This window comes from Heliangelus exortis, chromosome 8, assembly GCF_036169615.1.
Source record: "Heliangelus exortis chromosome 8, bHelExo1.hap1, whole genome shotgun sequence".
Taxonomy (NCBI): domain Eukaryota; kingdom Metazoa; phylum Chordata; class Aves; order Apodiformes; family Trochilidae; genus Heliangelus; species Heliangelus exortis.
In genome coordinates, this window is record NC_092429.1 from 21,701,078 (window position 1) to 21,723,997 (window position 22,920).

Sequence of the window (22,920 nt, forward strand, 5' to 3'; positions counted from 1 at the left end):
GGATGTCGCCGGCTCTATTCTTAGTAACCCAACGACACCTCAGAACCGCGTGTTCGGCACGGCCTCTCCTCCCGCCCCGGCCGCCAGGACGCTGCTCAAGCCCCTCCGGACGCCCGCCCCGCCCCGCCGGCGCCCACCATCATGGCCCCGCCGCCGCCTCCCTCCCCTCCGCCCCACCAGAGACCCGGGGGGGGCCCCCGGCGCTTGCGCGCTGCTCTCCTGCTCGCTGCCCGGCCGGCCGGGCCGTACCCAGCGTGCTGCGCGGCGCGCATGTGCAGTGCTGGGCGCAGGGGCTGCTAATTCCATTGTGGAGCGGACGCGGCGTTATTTTTAACTGGAGGCGGCGGCGGGAGCCGTAAGTGCAGCCCGGGCCGGGGGCCGCCCGTCGGCGCGGGTGGGGGTGTCGGCGGCGATGCGCCCGGGCGGCGGGAGCCGGGCCGCCGCGGGAGGCAGCCGCTGAGCGGGCGCCCGCCAGCGAGGCAGCGAGCGGTGTCCGGCGGGCGGCGGGTCCCGCAGCCCCTCTGGGCCGCGCCTCCTCTCCGGCCCGCCTTCCCGGGGGATGAAACTCGGCAGCGGCTTCCTCGGCGGCGGCAGCGGCAAGAGGGCGGCGGCGGCCATGGAGCCCACCTTCCCCCCCGGCATGGTTATGTTCAATCACCGCCTGCCTCCGGTCACCAGCTTCACCCGGGCGACCGCGCCCCCCCCGGCGGCCCAGCACCCCCCGCAGTGCGTGTTGCCTTCGGCCTCCGCCGCCGCTTCCTCCACGGCGGCGGCCGAGCCCCCGGCCCCTCCTCCCCCTCAGGACATGACTTTCAAGAAGGAGCCGGCGGGGGCTTTCCCCTCCGCTCCCTCGTCCTCGCAAAGGAGCCCCTGGGGCTTTCTGCAGTCCCTAGTGAGCATCAAGCAAGAGAAGCCCAGCGAGCAGGAGGAGGAGGAGCAGCAGCCGCCGCAGCACCATCACCACTACGGGGGGCTCTTCGGGGGAGTGGCAGAGGAGAGGCCCCCCGGCCTGGGGAGCAGCACTGGGGAGGGAGCCGGCCAGAGCGTGATTCAGGACCTCAGCCTTCTTCACCACCTGCACCAGCATCCCCACCGAGACCTGTTACTGAGTGGCAGAGGCGAGGGCGCCCCTGGGAGCTCGGGTGAGCCAAAGCACGATGCCCAGGTCAAGAAGGCAAAGAGGCCAAAGCCAGAAACTCAGGGAATCAAAGCCAAGCGGAAGCCAAGTGCTTCATCCAAACCCCCCCTGGTGGGAGATGCGGAAGGTGCCATTGCGTCCCCCAGTCAGAAACCTCATGTCTGTGAACACTGCAGCGCTGCCTTCAGGAGCTCCTATCACTTGCGCAGACATGTGCTCATCCACACTGGGGAGAGGCCCTTCCAGTGCAGCCAGTGCAGCATGGGTTTCATCCAGAAGTACTTACTGCAGCGACACGAGAAGATCCACAGTAGGGAAAAGCCTTTTGGGTGCGACCAGTGTAGCATGAAGTTCATCCAGAAGTACCACATGGAAAGACACAAGAGGACGCATAGTGGAGAAAAGCCATACAAATGTGACACTTGTCAGCAGTACTTTTCAAGGACTGATAGACTGTTGAAGCACAGAAGAACATGTGGTGAAGCCATAGGTAAAGCAGGTGCAGGAATGGAGCCCGGGTCATCAAATAACATGGGTAGTTTGGCTGCGTTGTCTCAGGGAAATACAAGTTCCTCAAGGAGAAAAAGTAAAACAAAAAATATATCCACTGAAAACAAAGGAAATAAGTGTAGCAGTAAAGTTACTGAATCTCAAGTTACAAGTAATGTGGCCATGCCAAATTATGCAGTTGATATTCCTATTGTGTCTTCCAGTGGTGGTCTAGTTGGCACAGGTGTAGAAGAACTTCAGAAAAAGGTGCCAAAATTGGTCTTGAAAAAAGGAAGCAGGAAACAGACAGACAAAAATTACCTTAATTTTGTATCACCACTGCCAGATATTTTGGGGCAAAAACCACTGTCGGGGAAACAGAGTGGCTCTCTTGGCCTAATAGCCAATACCGGTGTAGAATCTATTGGCCTTCTCCAAAGTACAGGTGGTAAACCAGGTCAAATAAGTAGCAATTATGATGATGCCATGCAGTTTTCAAAGAAAAGGAGATACCTACAAACTGCAAGCAGTAACAGTGCCTTTTCAATTAATGTCGGACACATGACTTCCCAGCAGTCCGTCATCCAGTCTGCAGGTGTTAGTGTTATGGATAATGAAGCTCCATTATCTCTTATTGATTCAGCATCTTTAAACAGTGAAATAAAGTCTTGCCAGGACAAGTCTGGTATTCCTGATGAAGTCTTACAGAGCCTTTTGGACCAGTACTCTCACAAATCAGAAGGCCAGAAGGAAGATCCTTTCAGTATAACTGAACAACGTGTGGACTTGCACACCTCAGGAGAGCATTCAGAGATAGTTCAGGAAGAAAACTTGAGCCCTAACTCTCAAACTGTTTCAAATGATAAGGCCAGCATGTTGCAAGAATACTCCAAATACCTCCAACAAGCCTTTGAAAGAACAACCAATAGCACTGGTTTTGCTTTTGGACCCAGTTTTCAATTTGTTAGCTTGTCTTCAACTCTCCATAATCACACTCTGTTTCAAGACAAACAGATATACACTACATCTCCACTTGAGTGTGGCTTCAGCCAATCCGTTACCTCAGTATTACCAACTGCGTTGCCAAAACCTCCATTTGGGATGTTGCTTGGATCTCAACAAGGCTTTTATTTGTCTGCTTTGGAGGCTACGCATCAACAGTTGACTCCTTCTCAAGAGCTGGATGATCTCATTGATCCGCAGAAAAGCTTAGAGACTTCGTCTAACTACCAGTCAACATCTCAGAAACTGAGTGGCCAGAAGGAACAGAAAAACTTAGAATCCTCAACAAGCTTTCAGATCCCATCTCAGGAGTTAACTAACCAGATAGATCCTCAGAAGGACATAGAGCCCAGAGCAACCTACCAGATCGAGAACTTTGCACAAGCGTTCGGTTCTCAGTTTAAGTCGGGCAGCAGGGTGCCAATGACTTTTGTTGCTAACTCTAATGGAGAAGTGGACCATAGAGTAAGGACTTCAGTCTCAGATTTCTCAGGGTATACCAATATGATGTCTGATGTAAGTGAGCCATGTAGTACACGAGTAAAAACCCCAACTAGCCAGAGTTACAGGTAAGGTCCTGACTGTGACAAGGCTGTGGGGTCTCCTTAATGTAATTTTGTTTTACTTTGACAACACTGCCATTGGAATGTTTCTACACAGTCCTATTAAGAATAATGTAACATGCCCTTTCAATGCAACTTTTCATATTTAGTTTGTTATCTTAGTGTGATTTTTTTAGATCTGTTTATTATGGTTTTTAATCAAAAAATCAATAGATGAAAATAGTGTTTTTGTTCAAGTGACAATGTTTAGCAATCAAATTTACATTATATAGATTGTCAGGGAATAGCCCAAAAGTTTAAAATGCAAAAAATTAACTTTGTTCCTAGGACTAAGGTTTATTCTAATTGCTTTACTCTCAGGAAAGTGTAACGAAGCATGGGAATTCTATGCACCACTAGTGTATTGGAACTTCCAACTTACAGGTAATGACAAATATATCTCAGCTTTTTCATGAAGGGATCTGTGACATTTCAAATTGCTGTCTCTTATGTCTGGGCTGATCTGAAAGAATTTTGCTACCTAAATCTCATTGCTTTTAAACTACTCCTGTTCTTCCAGGTGATGCTCATTCCAGGCAGGTGGAGCAAATGTTCTTGGTTCTGTGCTAAGAGCCAAGAATGGTAGCTTTAATATAAACAATAATGTCCCCAGAACTCCTGTGTAAGACTGTAATTCCCTAAAGAGATTCTGTTGACACAAACTGTGAGAACAAAACGTGTGCGTCTGGTTCATGTCATTAGAACCCCAACTTGAAACTACAGTCATAATCCAGATACGCTTTTGGGATAATTTTTTTTTTTTTTTAAATTTTTTTATTATACATGGTTCAAAAAGGTCAGTCTCTTGCTCTTCCCCTTTTCTATGTTCTTTTAGTGTATAAGGTTCCCTTTCTTTTGTTGTGCTCCCAGATCCTTTGGACTTCATCTTGGGGTTCCCCTCCCCCCTTAACTTACACCTTCTGTTCCCCTGGTTCCTGACTCACTCTCTCACCCCAAGCTGATAGCATTTGAAAATACCTACATTCCAGAAAGTGTGTATTTTGTTAACCTACTTTCTGATGTCTTATGACATCAGATTCTGAACAAACACCCCCATGTTTTAGAATTATGTCAAGGTTTCCATGTACAATAAGAAATAATATACTCCCAATTGTACATACTAAGGCCCCTATCCTGCATCAGGATTGCCTAACAGGGACCCCTGTGCCCAGGGGGTACCAGTGGTGTCACTGGAGCTCTTCACGGATGTGGGGGTTTGCAGCAGTTCATCATTGCAGGCTCTTAGGGCCTAAGGCTGCAATTCCATCAAAGGTTTCTGGTGATGACATCAACTACAAAAGTGTAACTTGAGTGGCTTGTTAATATCAACAGAACTTTTCTTTGGAATTATTGCCTTACTTTATGTATATTTTGTGGTACATTATTTATTATATGTGAATCCTGATCGATGCCTGTGGAGCCACGGAAACCTGCTACTGGTGGCCATTCAAAGCTGCTGAAAGGCAGTTGGCACTGCTCTAAACCACTTTTTTGGAAATGTATTTTTTAATTAGTTTTTTAATGTAATTTTGGTGATGTTTATGCTGATGGTTTTTTATGTACTCTTGGTGATGTTTCAGTCTTATGTACTTTTCTGGTGTCAGGAAAGTACCAGTGGTTGTTTGCAGTCTTATTGTGTAATCAGCCTATTACAGGCTTCCATGTATAATAAAGTTATTAACATTGTGCAAGTGTAAAACACTTCTGTTATGAAAGTGGTGTATTATTAAATGAATTGTTACAAAAATCCTGGGTAATTTCTCCCGTTGTCCCTCACCACTAAAAACTGAAACCTGAGCCGACTTGTAATCTCCTCTACTAGGTGAACTATATATTTTTTTCCTTACTAATCTAGTTTGTTCTCATAAAATCCGTGTAACTCCATTAACTTTTTTATCCTTGAATTATGTATTTCACCGCATTTCAGTTTAAATAAGCAAACAACTGTTCTCTAACAGCCTGTTATCAGGGATGGAATAGTCCATAACCATTGTGTTGGCTTTTTCAGTACCTTTTCTTTTGTTTTACAGAGGTTATAATTTACATTCTTTATATTGTGTGTAGTAGAAATTGCATATGTATTGTTCTGGCTGTTTGCTTTAACTTAATACTAATAAAACCCATTATTCACAAAATCATAAAGATATCACTTCTATTATCCAGTCACACATTTGAAAACCTATTAGGGAAACATTACGAGATTAAATTTTGAGATGGAGTAATATGAGTGACTAGAATGTTGTCAGCTTGTTTTCTTCCATCAGTTTCTTTTTTGGGTCAGGTAATCTGAATGCCCTGGAAGTCAGGGCTCTTGTCTCATACCTTTAACTTCCAAGGCAAAAACTAACAAATCTCCCTAAGTCAAACTTCATACAACCCCACCTTTCTAAATCTGTGTATTTTTAGGTGTGATTTTGGTTTGAAACATATAAATTTCATATTGTTAACTTCAAAGACTTCTGTACTTGCTGGAAATCCAGAATGATATATATATATAACAGAGTTTTGGTTTAAAGTAAAGATTTTAGAAAGCCCTCTCTTTTTATTTTCGTGGTGTTTTGTGAGTTTTTTTGGGGTTGTTTTTGTTTTTTATTTTTGCTTTCTTCTTTGCTTTTTTATCTTTTCCTGCTCAAACTTCTGCATTATAAGGGAAACCTAATAAAAACAGTATAATAGCAAAGTACTTAAAAGCATTTTAGGTATCAGAAGATAGTTTGTGGGCTTCCTTAATTTGTATTTTTCGTCAGCTTTGCATGTGAATGTAAGAAGGAGTGCTGCAAGTTTCAGAAAGGTTGAAAAGCAGAGTTGAAAAGAAGACAGCAGTTTGAATAAGGCAATGACATGAACCAGGGAAGGCTTGGTGGCAGACTGAACAGCAAATAAGGACAAAAACTTCCCAAAGTAAATATGAAATGTGTTACATGTTTAATATTCAGAACATTGCAAGGAATAATTTCAGAAAATCTTGAGGGGAAAAATTATTGTAATTTTATATGTTCTTTCCAGAGCTTAGCAGTCATTTGAAAATTTTTCTAATTAGCACATAACTGGAATTTTTCCTAATTTAATATGGAGTTCAAATTTATTGTCATAATGGGTCACATAATGTGTTTTTGCTTTGGGACCTCTGAACTCTGTGTCTGGATGTCTCAAGCCACTAAATGTGAATGTCTGATCTTCCTGCAGACAGCCTAGAAGAGCTAGCTAAAATCTGTAGTAGTTCCTGAGTTGTTTAAATTGGTTGTAGATCTGTAAGTAATGGGTGAAATTTAAGAGCAAGAAATTGTTGAAATGAAAAATTTAAAATATGAGGGTGTGAAGGGAAATGACAACTTCAGGCTTATTGACTATTGATGAAGAAAAGTTGTGTGATGCCTCATGGAAGGGCACCGCACCTTAACAAGATACTGGATAATTAAAAGTATTTAATTCACTTTTTTTTGTTGTTTCAATTGTTTGCTCTTCCTGCCCTGTGCCCTCCTAGTATTACATGCATCAAGACAGTGTATTTGTATGAGTGAAGATTCTGCTTCTTTTCTCACCAACTAGAAATCAGTATTGTTCATCTGAAGTTGCAGTTGTGGCTGTGGAAGTGTTTGTTATACCTGTGAAGATATTTGAGAGAACGTGTAAGAAACTACCTCACTGTTTTTTATTCTATGTGTTGAAGGGAGTCAGGGCACTTTAAAATGTAAGATTCTGTTTTCAGGCCCTGCTGATTACCAGCTTTAGCCATTTGGGCTGGAATTTTCCAGGTTTTGTCTTGTCTCACACTCCATACAGTATCTTTCTCTGGGAAACTTGTGAAAATTGCTCATGTATTTCCTAGGCAAGATTATAGGGAAGAAAACTTTTTTTTTTTTTCTTCATTTTACGAATACCTTAGAAAACTAAGATACAATAATATACACAGCATTTGGAACACAGGATGTTACAAGTTGTTTACCAAATGAATGGCTATGATACACTTTTATTCATGTTTGAAACATGTTTCTTGTGTCCTCCTTTTCACTTGATGTATTAAAACCCAGTTTTATTTCAGCATTGTTTTTCTCACAGACAGTAGTGTCTGGCTACATTAAAAAAAGAGAAGAAATATGTCCTAATCCTAGGGTTTTATAGATACTAATACTAAAAATTTATTCTTAGGCATCTGCTCTTTCAAACTGAGTCTGTGTGGACTGAAATTGAGGAATAATTACCACTTTAGTGAGTGGTAAATGGAATAGCTGATTGCCTAGAGTCAAGTAGAAGCTGTGGGTCAGAGGCACAGAGTATTGAGTTCTCTAAGGTGTCATTCAGGAGCCTCAATCACAAGGTTTTCCCCTGTGCTCACTGTAAGTCTGGCATCTGCAACAAGTGAAACCAGACTCTGCAGATAGCAGCCTCATAAAGCATAATCATGCTTCATTCTCTCAGTGTTGTCATCCTAGTTGTGGATACAACAAGGTAGTGTTGCTTGGGAAAAAATCATGTAATCATGTAATCAGTCTGTTACAATGCATGTACAAGATGGGGTGAATCAAAGATTAGGAGGAAGATTTAGTTTGGCATTTTTTAGGTTATAATGCTTGACTCTTAATCTTTATAGTAAGTTTTTGTATCAAGCATACAGCTATATTTTCATATTGATACTTTTCATTATTTTGTTTTTATTAAACTTGCTGTAGATTTGGTAATTTATCACCTAAGTAATGATATGATGCTGCCCTAGAAAGCTGCCTGGATACTTGGGGACTTGGTCTAAAATTTGATAAAATACTATCTAGCCAAATTCAAAATGAAGAAATAATTAAGAAATAATTTAATAATATATTTCTTTGATTATGTTAATATTCTTATATCTTACCTTGAAATGTATTTTAAATAGTCTCTTAATGCTACAAATAGCAAAAGATTCTTTGGACTAATGAGGCATATAATGGTTATTGTGCAGGACCTGCAGCAAGCACTGGATATTCTATAGTAACACATGTGCCACCTTCCATGCTAAAACCTGCTTTACCCAAAGCTAGGTTGTTACCATTTAGTATATTATTGCATTCTTGTTCAGAAGGAACCCTTTGTGCTGTTGACAAAAGATTTCATTTTTCTTGAAGGCAACAAGACTTGTTTTTGATCCTAAAGTTTTTCTTTATAGCCTGTATTTGTCTGCTTATACTCTGTTCCCATTGAATACATGGGTGAAGTGGTGTATGAGGGTGTTGGCACGTGGCCAGAAATTATAGTGATGGTTTTAATCTGCTCAAAGTTTCTGAATGTTTTTTTCTGGAGTGAAAAAGAATCTCACAGATGGGAGTTTCTTTGGAATCTGCTGTGTTCGGAGATGTGTGGGACTAAAACCAGTCTCAATCCTATTTTTAAGAGTAGAATTTACAGAGAAATCCATCCACTCCATGAGTGACAAGGTTTAGAATCACTTTAATTTGTGTTCCTGTAGTGGGGAAATATGTAGATGAGTAATAAAACATCTTACGTGTTTTGTTGAGGTGCTTTAAATTATGATGAGTAAGATAAGCCTATTGATCTTATATATTAAAATGAATGTCTGGAATGAAAAATGTATTAGAAAGAGATTGGTAATACTGGAAAACAAGACTAATAAGGATTAGCTGATGCAGCTGAAGAAGGCATTTGTATTGTGTTAGCTATCTGCTGGAATTTGCTCAGGCTACTGATAATGCATTTACTCATAGAAGCTCACAGCCCCATCATGTCTTAAGGGGCAGTAGGCAATGACACAATCTTGGCAGAGGGAATGTGGCTTTCCTTTTGCAGCTGGGCTGTGGTATTTGGAACTGTGAGAGACAGAGCAACATTCTCTGTTCCTCAGAACACTTCGGGTTTTTTGAGAACCTGCCATTTCCAAGTATTCATTCATGTTGTGAAAATGAAATGCAGATAACTGGGCCAAAATTTTGCTATCTCAGGTCTGGCCAGCTTTAGTCCAGAGGGTTATTGAACGGTAAACAACAGAGATGTGTCACTAAAAATATTCGCCCTGTTTAGCTTGAGAACTTTGTAAAAGAGAAAGCCAGGTCAAATTATATCATGAAGCAGTTCATGTACTTGAGCCATCAAACCATATCACTAAGAATGTACATGTGGTGATTTTAGTGTAGAGTTAAGTCTGTATGACATGAATATGTGATTTAAAAGTTTGTGTCTTGAGCATTCTTAATTAAAACTTTTTGTGAGGTTTACTCAATATTAGTCTGGGGAGATGAGGATTAAACCAATTACTCATCCCGAAATGTTGGAACTTGGGTTTTTTTTTTGAGATTGGAATAATTTTCATGTAGGTACACTAAATTTGCTTATTTACTTTGGAGTTTAGAGAGGCACTTTGAAGTAAAAATACTTTTATATTTTGTCTTACATGGTTCTGGTAATTGTACTTCACAAATATCATGTTAAGAGTGGATGGCAAATGGAATAAGACTGCTGGTAGCTAAAGTAATCAGTCTTTACTATTTTTAACACTGTTTTCTGATGCTTGCATGTTCTGTTCTCACAATGAAGCTAAATTAAAACCTCTGAGAAAGAGGTCCCTCTAATATAGCATAATGAAGTCTTTAAATGGGTACAGTTGTAGGTCATCATGAATAGGAATGCAGTGACCTTTGTCTTGACAATGAAGCTGACACAAGCTTCTCAAAGAGATGTTCTTTTTTTTAATTATTTCTCTGCCAGAAAGGATGCAAATAAAACAGAAGATCCCCTCCTCCCATCAGTGAACAAAATCAAAAGATTAGAAGATGTATTGTAAATTGTCTGTTTGCAAAAATCTAGAAATAACACTGAGTTCTTTAGGGTAGATACTATTAAGGAATGATGTGTGGCAAGGAGTGGGGAAAGGAAGGACAGTAGAGGGGCCATATGGGTAGAAAAGGGCCTTCTGGTCCCTTAAGATATTCTGTAGTTGTCTGTTTTGATTTTTGGATACAGCAGCGAGACATTAAAAATTACCAATAGCTTCTTAAAATCTAGGATCTAGAAAAATCACAAACCTTCATACAGTTCATTTTTAACTGACTGCTACATGTGGCTGCAGGGTAATGCACAGTGTTGAGTTATAGGAAGGCTCAAATTGCTTGGTGGTCTGTATAATAAGGAAAAGCAGTTTGCAGAAAGCACATAAATGTTGTGGCTGTTTTTTTGCTGATGGGGAGACCCTCTTGCTCCATCCAACTTCAGCAGAGGTTTTTGAATTGCAGTGCTCAGCAATTTTCTTTAACCACAGAGAATCACCTGTCACTCTTCAATAGTGACACCACCTGCTAGGTTAGGACTTTCTTGAGGTTTCTTGAGGCAATGTTGATCTGAATTGTTCTGCCTCTTGTAGAGGAGAAGCCTGTGTAGCAGAGCAAACTGTGCTGTGAAGGTAGTGAATGGAAATTCATTCTGTTTTTTAAGAAATCTATAGATCTGGTTATCTGTGATCAGATAATGATTTATTTATATATTTTTAAAATCCTGTAAAGGACTAAAAATAGGAAATGAGTTTTTGGCCTTTTTTTTTTTTAAATTCTTTTCTTTTTAGTCCAGGACCTGACCTCATGTTGTTCTGAAGAGCAGGTGTTTCCTCAATGATGGATGCTACTCCCATAAGGCCACAGCTTAGGTGACCCCTGATCAGGGACTTTGGGGAGTGTACCTCTTTGAGAATATGCTTCATCAAAGGGATGGCTGTTTATACAGAAAAAAAAAGAAAGAAGAATGAAAAGGTGAGTTTAGAGCATGTATATGTTATTTCAGAGCTGTGTAAATTTTGGAACAGAGGTAACCTGTGGAACAGAGGTAACCATATAATATTTTAAGTCCTTAAAATATAATTCAGGAAAACAGTGTGCTAATACTGTATAAACACCTCTTGTGTACAGTGAGAATTGACTTTAATATGCACAGATCAAAAGATAGTGGAGCAGTACATTAATAGCTCATTAGAAAGGTTTAATTAACTTGTTCTCCTCTACAAATAAGAAGACACCCATCAAGTGTACTTTATAAGCTAGGACAAGATTAATTTGATACCAGGACCTTTCATTTTTGTGACTTCATGTCAAAATCTTTGGAAACAATAATTCCTTTTTTTTCTAAGAGAAGAAGTGTGCCAAGGAGTGAGGTAAACTCTTAGTGAAGATCAAGTGCACTTATTTTTTGCACATACTAGCGAAGTTATGGCAAACCAATGATTTCTATTGTTTTACCTTGTGGACTTTTTTAGCTTGTGGCCAACAAGCTCTTGGACCAAAAAAGGCTCTTGGCAAAAAAGGCTAACAGCATCCTGAGGTGCATCAGGAGGAGCATATCCAGCCTTCAAGGAAGGTGTCCAAATCTACCCAGCACTGGTAAGGTCACATCCTGTGCTACACAGTATGGGACAGACAAACCTACTGGAATGAATCTGGTGCAGTGCCACAAAGATGATTAAGGGCCTGGAGCATCCTTTGTATTAGGAGAGGCTGGGAGAACTGGGAGTATTCATCCTGGAGAAGATTCAAAGGGATCTCATCAATGTGCACAAATATTAGTGGGAAAGAATAAAGATGAGGGAGCTAGACTCTACTGTAGTACCCATTGACAGGACAAGAGCTATGGGCACAAGCTAAAACATGGAAAGATCCAGCTGAGCACAAGAAGGCACTTTTTATTTTTATTACTGAGGGGTTGTCAGACACAGGAATAGCTTGCCAGAGAGAGCTTGTGGAGTCTCCATCTGTGGAGACAGCTAAAGCTTGACTGGACTTGGTCCTGGACAGCCTGCTCTACCTGACCTGGCTGGAGCAGGGGATTTGGCCAAGTCGAGGCCCTTTCCAAGAGGCCCTTTCCAATATCAAGAATTCAGTGATTCTGTGTAGTTTTGTTTGATCATTGGTCTGTGCCAAAGAGTGGAGGCAGATTTTATGCTGGGGAGTCAGTATTTTCTCTAGGAAGTGGTACCATGGGGTGTTTGAGACTGCATTGTTTAGTGGAACAAATGGGTGAGAGAATTCAAGACATTGGTGGCAATCCTGTCACTGTGCAGTGTTAAGCAGTTAAATGTTGTTTCAGATGTCTGACTTGGACACTTGAGTCTGCTTTAAATTGTAGGCCTTGTCCATGACAAGTCTTCCTTAGTATTTTAGTAAAGATTTAGAAGAGAAGACAGTGAGAGCATTTTGAAACAAAATCCTGTTTATTTATTCATATTTTATTTTCCTTCTTTCCTTTCTTGGTAAATGTAGAAGGTTACCAAAAGGAAACATCTAGCTAACACTCATTTTTATGATTTGAGAGAGATGGTAATTGCTCTTTTCCTTTTCTCCCCAAAATGTAGCTTATGTGGCTGGGCTTGAAGCTGCTCTTGGTCAGAGCTCATGCAGGAGAAAATAAAAAATGCAGCTTCCTTTTTTGGTTCAGACTTTAACTTGAAATCTTTCTGCTGGAGAAAGGCAGGCAGAGAGCATTATCTTATCAGTCTGTTGATAAGTTGTAACAGCATTAGGCTGTTTCAGGCATTGCTGTTAGCTGTTGTTCTGGTCACGGGCTCAGTTGTTGCAAAAGATTGTCTTAACTGGTTGAGCCAGATTTTTTTTTTTTTTTTTAACAGAGAGCAAAAAATGATTGAAAAGGATGAGGATTAAAATGTATATAGTGAATAGATGACAGCAGGAACATAAGTTTTGTATTCCAGATGTTTTTCAAGGCTTAGTCAAAGCTGGATATTACAGCAGTGTAATTTGGGTCATCTTTGTTGGGTCTGGTCTGGCTGTCTCAGGATCAGGGTAGTAATGCTAAATGGTGCAGTGAATCCTGGGGTTTGCATGTGTGATAGAGTTATCAATGCTAATAAAAAATTTCATACTTTCTGGATAGCTATTATAGGACTAGTTTTAAGTAATGACTTTTAACTGAGGTCAGCATCTTTCTAGGGTACCAGCTACAGGCCTTTCATTTTTGCACCCTACACTTCTTTTGTTTGTTGGACTTGATTTCATCACCGTCCTTGGGTTTTATCAGTGGGTGGTGTTTGGACTAACTTAGTGTTCCCCATCTTCAACTTTTCTGGCTTCTATCAACAGTAAGCCTTTGTTGTTTTATGCTTACAGATACATTTCTCCTTCTTTTAAACCCTCTTCAGTGGGTACTGTGTGTACTTACATTGTCAAGTATACATAATGTAAATGCCATAAAAATTTCTGTGAATATCTCTGATTCTCTGAGAACCAGAGATTCTACTGGAATAATGTTCCATTGAAGTGTTAGAGGAAACCATCCTTGAGATGCAAAGTCATATTATTTCTGAACACTATGATTATTGACTTTTATGAAAACTTTTTGCTCTAATAATGAATAATGTGGAAAGCCAGCCCTTTATTCATGTGATATGCTTGAACAGTTTTTCTGTATGTTTTTTCTTTTGTTTATTTAGTTTGTTTTCTGTTGTTTTTTTTTTTTAAAGATATCAAGATGAAAAAACAGCCAAAAAAGCCACAACGTAACTTTTCTGTTGATGTTCAGTAGCTCATCTGAAGCCCTTGGGTGACAAGGACCATTATGATTTGAGCTGGCAGAGTAACTATGGTAGATGGCTGTTACCTCTATGGAACGGAACCAGTGGAGAAAACATCATTGCTAGTTGTTTTCACAGGTGGATGCTGATATCTTAGTAATGGGGTACTTGGTTATTTTGTTCTTTACTGTGGACCTGGAAGCAGTAATTCTAGCAGACAGATTCTTGTTATCTCAGACAACCCTTGTGCCTTCTGCCTTGTGCCAGTCCCTGCTACTTCTCGTGCAGTTCTTAATTCAGTCAGCAAATACCACAGGCACCTCATTCAGATCTCCCTGCTCTAGCAGTCTTTGTCTCTCTTCTCTCGTAGCTCCTGCTTTGCTAATTCCATCGAATTTTATGTATCCATTTTTTCTTCTGTACTAATCTTATTTCTATTCCTGCATTCCTTACCTGACCAGTGTCTGCATCCAGCTATACTTTGTTCTTCCCCTTTCCAGTTTCACCAGGAGGCTGGTCCCTCTATGCTATTTCCTTTTGTCTGTGCATAGTTTTTACTTCTTCTGCATGAGATGCAGAGGACTGGTATTTGCTTGCAACCTGGATATCTTTCTGCTGTTGTGATACATAGCTGTTGTAGCTGACCTTCACGTGGGTAGTTTGGTTTTACTACTCTTGGCAGGAGAGGAGGCACATATTAGCGTGCTGGATGCATAGTGCTAACTACAGTTTCTCAGAAATTAATATTACATGGATGAATTTAGGTAGGTTCTCTTGAAAATAAACAACAGTGTACTCCTGACACAAAGGACACTCCTACTGAAAGTCGGTCAAGCCTCTTTTTTTTTTTCCTTCTTGTTTTGTGTGGTTAAGGCAGTGTATTATCCATTGACACTGTCCTTAGAGGTGAGCAAATTTTGAAAGCACAGGAGTGGCTGTCCCAGTGTGCCGAAAGGCGAGCTGGCGGGGAAGACGACTGGTCTGGCTGAACTGGGAGACTCTGAAAGAAATCAGGGTTAAGAAGAGGGCCTACCAATTATGGAAAAAAGGGCTAACTACTAAGGAGGAATTTAGGAACATAGTTAGGTCATGTAGAAAGAAAATTAGAGAGACAAAGGCACAATGTGAACTGAATCTCGCCACCTCTGTGAAGGATAATAAAAAGTCCTTCTATAGATACATCAACAGCAAAAGAAGGGGCAAGGAAAACATCCATTCTTTACTGGACAGAGGTGGGAATATAGTTGTCAAAGATGAAGAAAAGGCTGAGGTATTTAACACCTTCTTTACCTCAGTTTTCAACAGTAAGACAGGTTATCCTGAGGACAGATGGCTTCTGGAGCTTACAGAAGGTGACAAGAATCTAAACAGCCTCCCTGTAATCCAGAAGGAAACAGTCAGTGACCTACTGAGCTGCTTGGATCCCCACAAGTCTATGGGACCGGGTGGGATCCACCCAAGGGTGATGAGGGAGCTGGCAGAAGAGCTTGCCAAGCCTCTCTCTATCATCTACCAACAGTCCTGGCTCACTGGGGACATCCCAGATGATTGGAAGTTGGTGAATGTCACGCCAATCCACAAAAAGGGCTGGAAGGAGGACCCAGGAAACTACAGGCCCGTCAGCCTGACCTCAGTGCCTGGCAGGGTTATGGAACAGATCATCCTCAGTGTTATCACACAGCACCTGCAGGATGGGCAAGGGATCAGACCCAGCCAGCATGGGTTTAGGAAGGGCAGGTCCTGCCTGACCAACCTGATCTCCTTTTATGATCAGGTGACCCGCCTGGTGGATGAGGGGAGGGCTGTGGATGTGGTCTACCTGGACTTCAGCAAGGCCTTTGACACCATCTCCCACAGCATTCTTCTGAAAAAGCTGTCAGCCCACAGCTTGGACAGGGGCACTCTGTGCTGGGTTAGGAACTGGCTGGAGGGCCGGGCCCAGAGAGTGGTGCTGAACGGTGCTGATCCAGTTGGCGGCCGGTCACTAGTGGTGTCCCCCAGGGATCAGTGTTGGGCCCGGTTCTGTTTAATATCTTTATTGACGATTTAAATGAGGGGATTGAGTCCATCATCAGCAAATTCGCAGATGACACTAAGCTGGGGGGAGTGTGGATCAGCTGGAAGGCAGGAGGGCTCTGCAGAGGGACCTGGACATACTGGAGAGTTGGGCTGATTCCAACGGGATGAGGTTCAACAAGGCCAAGTGCCGGGTCCTGCACTTTGGCCACAACAACCCCATGGGGAGCTCCAGGCTGGGCACAGAGTGACTGAGAGCAGCCAGGCAGAAAGGGACCTGGGAGTCTGGATTGACAGGAAGCTGAACATGAGCCAGCAGTGTGCCTAGGTGGCCAAGAAGGCCAATGGCATCCTGGCCTGTATCAGGAACAGCGTGGCCAGCAGGTCCAGGGAAGGGATTCTGCCCCTGTACTCAGCCCTGGTGAGGCCACAGCTTGAGGCCTGTGTCCAGTTCTGGGCCCCTCAGTTCAGGAAGGATATCGAGGTCCTGGAGCAGGTCCAAAGGAGGGCAACCAGGCTGGTGAAAGGACTCGAGCACAGACCCTATGAAGAGAGGCTGAGGGAGCTGGGGCTGTTCAGCCTGAAGAAGAGGCAGCTCAGGGGAGACCTCATCACTCTACAACTACCTGAAAGGAGGTTGTATCCAAGTCAGGGTTGGTCTCTTTTCCCAGACGACTTTCAACAAGACAAGAGGGCATGGTCTTAAGTTGTGCCAGGGGAAGTTTAGGTTAGATATTAGAAAGAATTTCTTTACAGAGAGGGTGGTCAAGCATTGGAATGGGCTGCCCAGGGAAGTGGTGGACTCTCCATCCCTGGAGATATTTAAAAAGAGGCTGGATGTGGCACTCAGTGCCATAGTCTAGCAAGTGCAGCGGTGGGTCAAGGGTTGGACTTGATGACCTCTGAGGTCTCTTCCAACCCAGCCAATTCTATGATTCTATGAGCAGAGCTCTCTGAATAAATGCTGTGTTTATTTGTTTTTGTGTGCATGTGTGCACAGGAAGAATCTGACAATGTCAAATGTGGTTCATGAAGATATCAGCCCGAGTGATCAGCTTTGCAATTACAAGATACTGACAGCAAGATCTTGAAAGGTTTGGGGGTAAGGTTTTAGAAAGCAAACTATACACTACTATTTATATTGTTGGGTGTCAGCTGAGGTAATATTAAAAGCAATGAAGAAGGTCTGGACTTTCTACAGCTTCCACTGAGACATTAGGAATTGCATTGCCTCAGGCAAGTTATGTGACCAGATACAACAGCAAGTTTATCTGATGTTGCAAGATCCATATTCCTATAGATGATCTAGTGCTGCAAATTATACAGTTATAATACAATCCACCAGACACCTACTCCTTTTGAAGACTATTGAATGAGCTGGAGTTTAAGCAACTTGTGGGGTTACCTATGTGGAAGTCCTACAAGGATGTGACTTGCTGGGTCTGTTGCCCTCCAAAACTTTTTTTTTTCATTGCACTGGAAAATTTTAGTGGGATATTTAATTATAGTAAAATGTTGACTTTTCTAAATGTCTGTATGTAAAGTAAAGGCCAAATTAATTCTTTTTGTAAAAAGGAGGGGTGGGATTCAAAAGCCTATTTTAAAGTAATTGGAGCTTTATAGAGCATGTGTAGGAATGGCACCTTCCTTTTCTAGTGGTACTTGCAGCCAGAAATTATTTTAGGTTTGAATGTTAAATTGAAGGTATTACATTGATGAAGCACTCTCAAACTGCAGACAATACTGAATAATAGCTTTGAGAAGTGTTAACTGTAGCTACCCAGATAATGAATTAGATTCTTGCAGTCTTTTCTTACTGAATAAAGACGATGATTCGTCAGTTATAGTTAAAATGTATTTTAAAGACCATTTTAATAAAACTTACACAAAATATTGTTTTGAGTTAAACCAAGTTGAGGAGTTTCTGTTTTAAACTAAATGGGAGCAATCTTCTCATACTTCAGACTGAGCACAGGAAAGATGTTCTAGTTGAGTTTGACTTAAAATTTTATTATAACCTAAAGCAGTGCATCACATACAATCATATATACACTTTTCAGTCTCTTTTAAGCACTGCCACGGGTGTGAGAGTACTATAGATAAGCTTTGTAGGAAATGTTATTTTTTTATTCTACCTTTTTTGTGACGAAAGAAGTAGCACTGTTTATTTAGGCTTTTGCACCATCAGTGGTCTTATGTTCTGAGGCTGCATTTTGAATACTCTAAGGTGGCATTCTTACCAAAAGATGCTAGCTGGCCTCCTGCAATTCTTCGTTTCTTGTTCTCTCCAGCAAAACCCAGAAGTCTCATTTTTCACATAAATTACTCTTCATCTCATTCTTTGTGGCCTGCCAAAATACTTATCCTGGCACAGGTATGTGTGGGGGAACTGATTAGGACAGGGCTAGTGTTTTTCTGTGACAAACTCAATTCAAATTGATTGTCAACATTGTTTTTCCATTTTTTCCCCATTAGTTTAATTGCTGATTGTTCCCTTTCTTTTGTTGTGCTCTATCCAGAACTTCAGGTCAGGAGGTCATGTCTGCTGGCATATTTTCTATGCCTCCATAACCGAGTTGCCTCTGTCCCATGCATTCATCTCCCTCTGTGTCATGCTGTTGGTACTTTCCCTGACATACTCACTTAAAAACATTATTTATGGTTTTAAATTCTCTCCTAAAAGCATAAACATGAATAATTTGATTTATATGTGATATCACTAAGTAATATAAACATATGGCATTATGTATAGTATAGTAGGAAATAATTATTTCAGTTGTAATGCCTGTTATTTTTAACCAATTACAGTGGTTTTTTTGCTAAATTAATGTAAAAGCGAAGAAAAGGCAGAAAGCTTAATTTGCAGTTGTTAATTTAAAAGTTGAGTTATCAGTGCTTTGTTATACACAGATTTTTCACTTTTGGTGAGAAGGGAATTATGTACCACACTCATATATACATACATACATACATACATATATATATATATATATACACACACACATATATATATAAATATACTTATATAATGACATGTCTTGATATTTAAGATAGAAGGAATAATATGGGTTCTCAAAAGCCTGCAATTCAAGTACATATCATAGAGTATCCAGCCTTTTGTATCTAGGAATCTACAGCCAGGAATATGGCTGTAATCATACTGTTGTTTACTATGTTGCTGCTTTTCTGAATAATGACTGAAATCTTGAAATACTGGACAATTAAACACCACCTGAATTTCACTGTTTTTGAGGACATGCACAATTTTGACAGGTCAAGAGACGGAAATTTAACAATTTTTGGCTAGAATTCCTTAATTCCTTGATTATATTCGTTCAAGTGGTGGTATTCTTGCTGAAAGAAGGTCTATAAATGTGAGAACTTTCTAATTCTTTAGGAATACAGTGGTTGAGTTTTATTTAGACACTACATTGGTAAAAATTACAGAGGCAAAATAGATGGTGGAGCCAGATTTCCAAAAGCTGGCATCTTTCTCAATTCCAGAATTACTTGTGTCCATAGTTATGACAACTCTTTATATTTCACATTAGCATGTTAATTGATTTCCTAAGGAAGGGGATTTCTAAAGGTAATTAGGTCTCTGAAAAACAGATACATTGGTTAAGAGAAGTATCTCACAGATGCATAATTTTATGAACTTATTGGACTCATTAAATCTCTTGAAGACCATCTGGTAGTTCTGTGGAGTTTGATCTTGCAAATTGCTAAGTGAATACATAAGTATTATCAGTAATGAGTGTGCATAATTGGAAAGCTTTTTATAGTCTTCTGCTTTAAAAACTGCCTATAGGCTGTACAGCTGCTAAAAGTAGTGAATTCATAAACAGTATCACTGATTCCCAAATCATACTTATCTGGCCTCAAAATCTGATTGTGTTTAAAAGACTTTAATAAGAAGCTTCATTTTAAATTTTTAATTTAGTATTTTTCTTAATATAGTACTGCAATATTTAGGATTGCAAATAGAGCTTTATTTAAATGAAAGAGCTTTCAGCAAAATCACATTACCTTTCTATTATTAAACACAGATTTATATTTGGGGACTGGAACACTGAAGGTCTTTAAGTGCATTGTTATAAATGTGAATGTTTCCACTAGCTGATATTTATGCTTTTTCTTATTTTCTGAAAGGTAATATTACTTGTTAGATACTCATAGTGAAGAGCTGAATATGGTTTTTTTTGTATGAAAGTGTAACAGTCTTCCTCTGACTGATTGTGCAGTCATGACATAGCTGAGGTGAAGATCCAACTTCAAACATTGCAAGATAAATCATTTCCACATTCTTGCTTAAGTGGCTATTTTAGTGTAGAGAAGCACATTTTCTGTTGAGTGCTAATGCCATAGTCTCCTTGACCCAAGGTCTTAACTATTTTGAGCAAAGTAGATTTGGTAGTTAGTGTTAGAAAGTTTATAAGTAAAAGAGTTGTGCCACGTAGAATTTAGAATTTCTGTACCTCATGGGATTGTCCATTGATAAAAGCACTGATTGAATGAAATGGGCTTTGTACAAAGTATTAACAGGCATATATTCTTCTTTCTTATTTATAGAAACTGGAGGGATAGCCTGGGATCACAATCATGTATAGGCTTGTGTGGTTTTCAGTTCATTACTTTGCCCAGTTGCATTGTTTTCCTTTTCAGCAGTGAGACTTATTAGCATGAGGCTTTCTGGTTTTTGCTAGAAAGGGAGGCAGTAATAGAGTTTAACACTGGTTCATGGAAACAAGACTAATTTTATCTTAATTTTATCCTTTGAGGGCATCCTAACAATTTACTCAGGAGAAACAAAGCCATGGAATTGTTTTTCAGGTTTAAACAGATTAAAATCTCTAGGTTTGTCAACCAACAATGATGGTTAAACTTCAGTAGCTCTATTGCCACTAAGAATATAATCTGATTAACTACAGTTGAGCACACTTTAACGTGAGCTGAAACTACAGCCAGTATTTTGAGGCAGTACCTCTGAGATAAGTTGCTGCTTTCTATCTATTGCAAATCCTGTGTCCTGATGATGTTCCCAAGCCCCCCAGGCAGTGGCAGTCCTGTGTCAGAGAAGCCTCTTTTACCCTGGATTGTGCCAGTTCATGGCATGGAATTTTTTCCCAAGTGTAGAGGAACCTTTAACATCTAAAAGGCCACACAGTTTACAAAGAAGGAAAACATTTGCAGAAACAGGGATAAATTATATGCAATTATTCTGCCGTTCATTTGTTTGCTCTTTTTAGTGGCTGCATAAGATAATTCTACAGTTGAGTATTTACAGGCAAATAAAACCAAAGGTTCTGTTCCAGTGGTGCTGTGTGGACAGAGGGACAAGGTCTCTGTATGCTTCATGCTGTTTTTTCCCTCTGCAAGAGTTCTGCATCTCTAGAAGAGATGGGCTGTGTTATAAAAGCCTCTTCGTATTTCTGCTGTTTCCTCCTGCCAAAGAACAGCCCTTTGAAGGAGAGGTGGCCTTTAGCTTTAAATTAATTTTGTTGTTTCTAGCTCAAGTAGCAGTTTTAGTGAACGGTTATCAAATATCACCACACAGCTTACTTTTCAAAGGAAATGGAAAAAGTGTCTGAGACAAAGGCATCTGAAATGAAGCACTTGTTTATCATTGTATACAAAGCACACACCTACTGGAAATATTGTGTGTGTGTTAAAAATAACACATAGACTCATTTAGGCCTGAGCATTCAAAAGTGGCTTAAAACTGAAGAGAATGGATGGCAAGTGGATTTCCCTGAGAAATAAACTTATGTGCCCATAGTTGTGACTGTACTTCTTGCACTGTCCTACAATATGTATTTTGGTAGTGTGCATAATAAATGTGAAACTATTATATAGTAATGTGAACAATAATATCAGCAATAGGAAGGATGGGTAATGACAGACCAGCAGCATTTTCTGGCTGAGATTACCAAGGGAAAACTATTATTATTCCACAACTGGCAAAGTATTGTTTATATATCTTTTGGGTTTTTTTTCTCTCTTCCTTCAAGCTGCCTGTCAATTAACTATTACTGTGCTTTTTCATCTCAGAGCATTGTAGGGCAGACTTTCAAAGCTACTCATGGAAAATTTACCTACATTAAAAGGATTTGCTTAAAAAAGACATTCCCTACTGGCTTTACAGGAACACCCAAAGGAGTAAAATGTATTTTGATGTAGCAAATAGCTGTGTGATGGAGCATCAGGAGCCATAAAGATATAAGTATTGAATTGTAAATAGAAGCTGAGAAGTTAAAAGCAAGTATGGTGAATGTTTAGGGTAATAAACATTTTTAAGGATGCAAAATAACTGCAGAAAAGTCACTCAAGACCTTTCTTCCTTTCCTATTCTTAGATTGACATCTACAAACAAAATTAGATTTCACTTAGTGAGAAGAAAATGTGCTTTTTAGATTTTCCTTTGGAAACTTGATGACACTTCCTTAGCCTTAGCTGCTTCATATTTCTAGTCTTTCTTTTTCTTTCTTGAAATGAAAAGATTTACAAAGCATTTTCAGTCTATGAAACATGACACAATTACTAGGTAATTGTTGGACACAGAATGCTAGATGCAGTGACTCTCTGCCAAACACATAAAGCTTCATGTGACAGAATAGTGGTAGCTGCAATTGAAGATAAATGTATATTCACATGCTCTGCATACTAATTGATGCTAGTCTCCCCTTTCCTTCCAGGCTTAAAAATGTTCTCTTAATAGTGGAAATGCAATGCTGGTTTGCACTTAATTGAAGGTTTTTATGTTTCATTGATTCCAATAAAAATAGGTGTAATTAAAACAGGAATGGTTTCCATGCTTTTAGGTGGAAGCTCTTTCAGAAGCATCTGATCTTTTCATGGCTGTTTCAGTTAAACAGTGGAGTAAGAGTTAAAACAGGGTTGTATTGTGTTCACAGTTCCCAGGGTGGCTAATTACACCAAAACTATTCTTAATGATTTCTTTAATGCAGGGAGATGTTAGAAATTAACTAATATTTCACAAATTGTTCCTGAAGATACAAAGTGTTTTTAGTGTTAATTTGCATAACCTGTGTTAGACCTTTCAGTCATCATGAAGATTTTTCTTTTGAAATTGCTAGTTCCTTTCAGTATCATTCTGAAAAGGAAGAGAGAGAGAGAGAAAAAAAAGGTATTTGATATAAGTATTTGTAGCCTAAAAT

General features: G+C 40.2%; 2 protein-coding genes across 3 annotated transcripts in view; both read left to right on the forward strand.

Annotated features, from left to right (window-relative positions):
• The window catches only part of KIF14 (kinesin family member 14), a 238,734-nt gene that overhangs the window by 67,991 nt on the left and 147,823 nt on the right, over positions 1 to 22,920 (forward strand). The gene's annotated exons all lie outside the window — the stretch shown is intronic.
• ZNF281 (zinc finger protein 281) lies at positions 297 to 5,455 on the forward strand. Its single transcript, XM_071751022.1, has one exon. It carries the CDS (start codon positions 560 to 562, stop codon positions 3,200 to 3,202), a length of 2,643 nt encoding a protein of 880 aa, XP_071607123.1. The 5' UTR covers positions 297 to 559; the 3' UTR covers positions 3,203 to 5,455.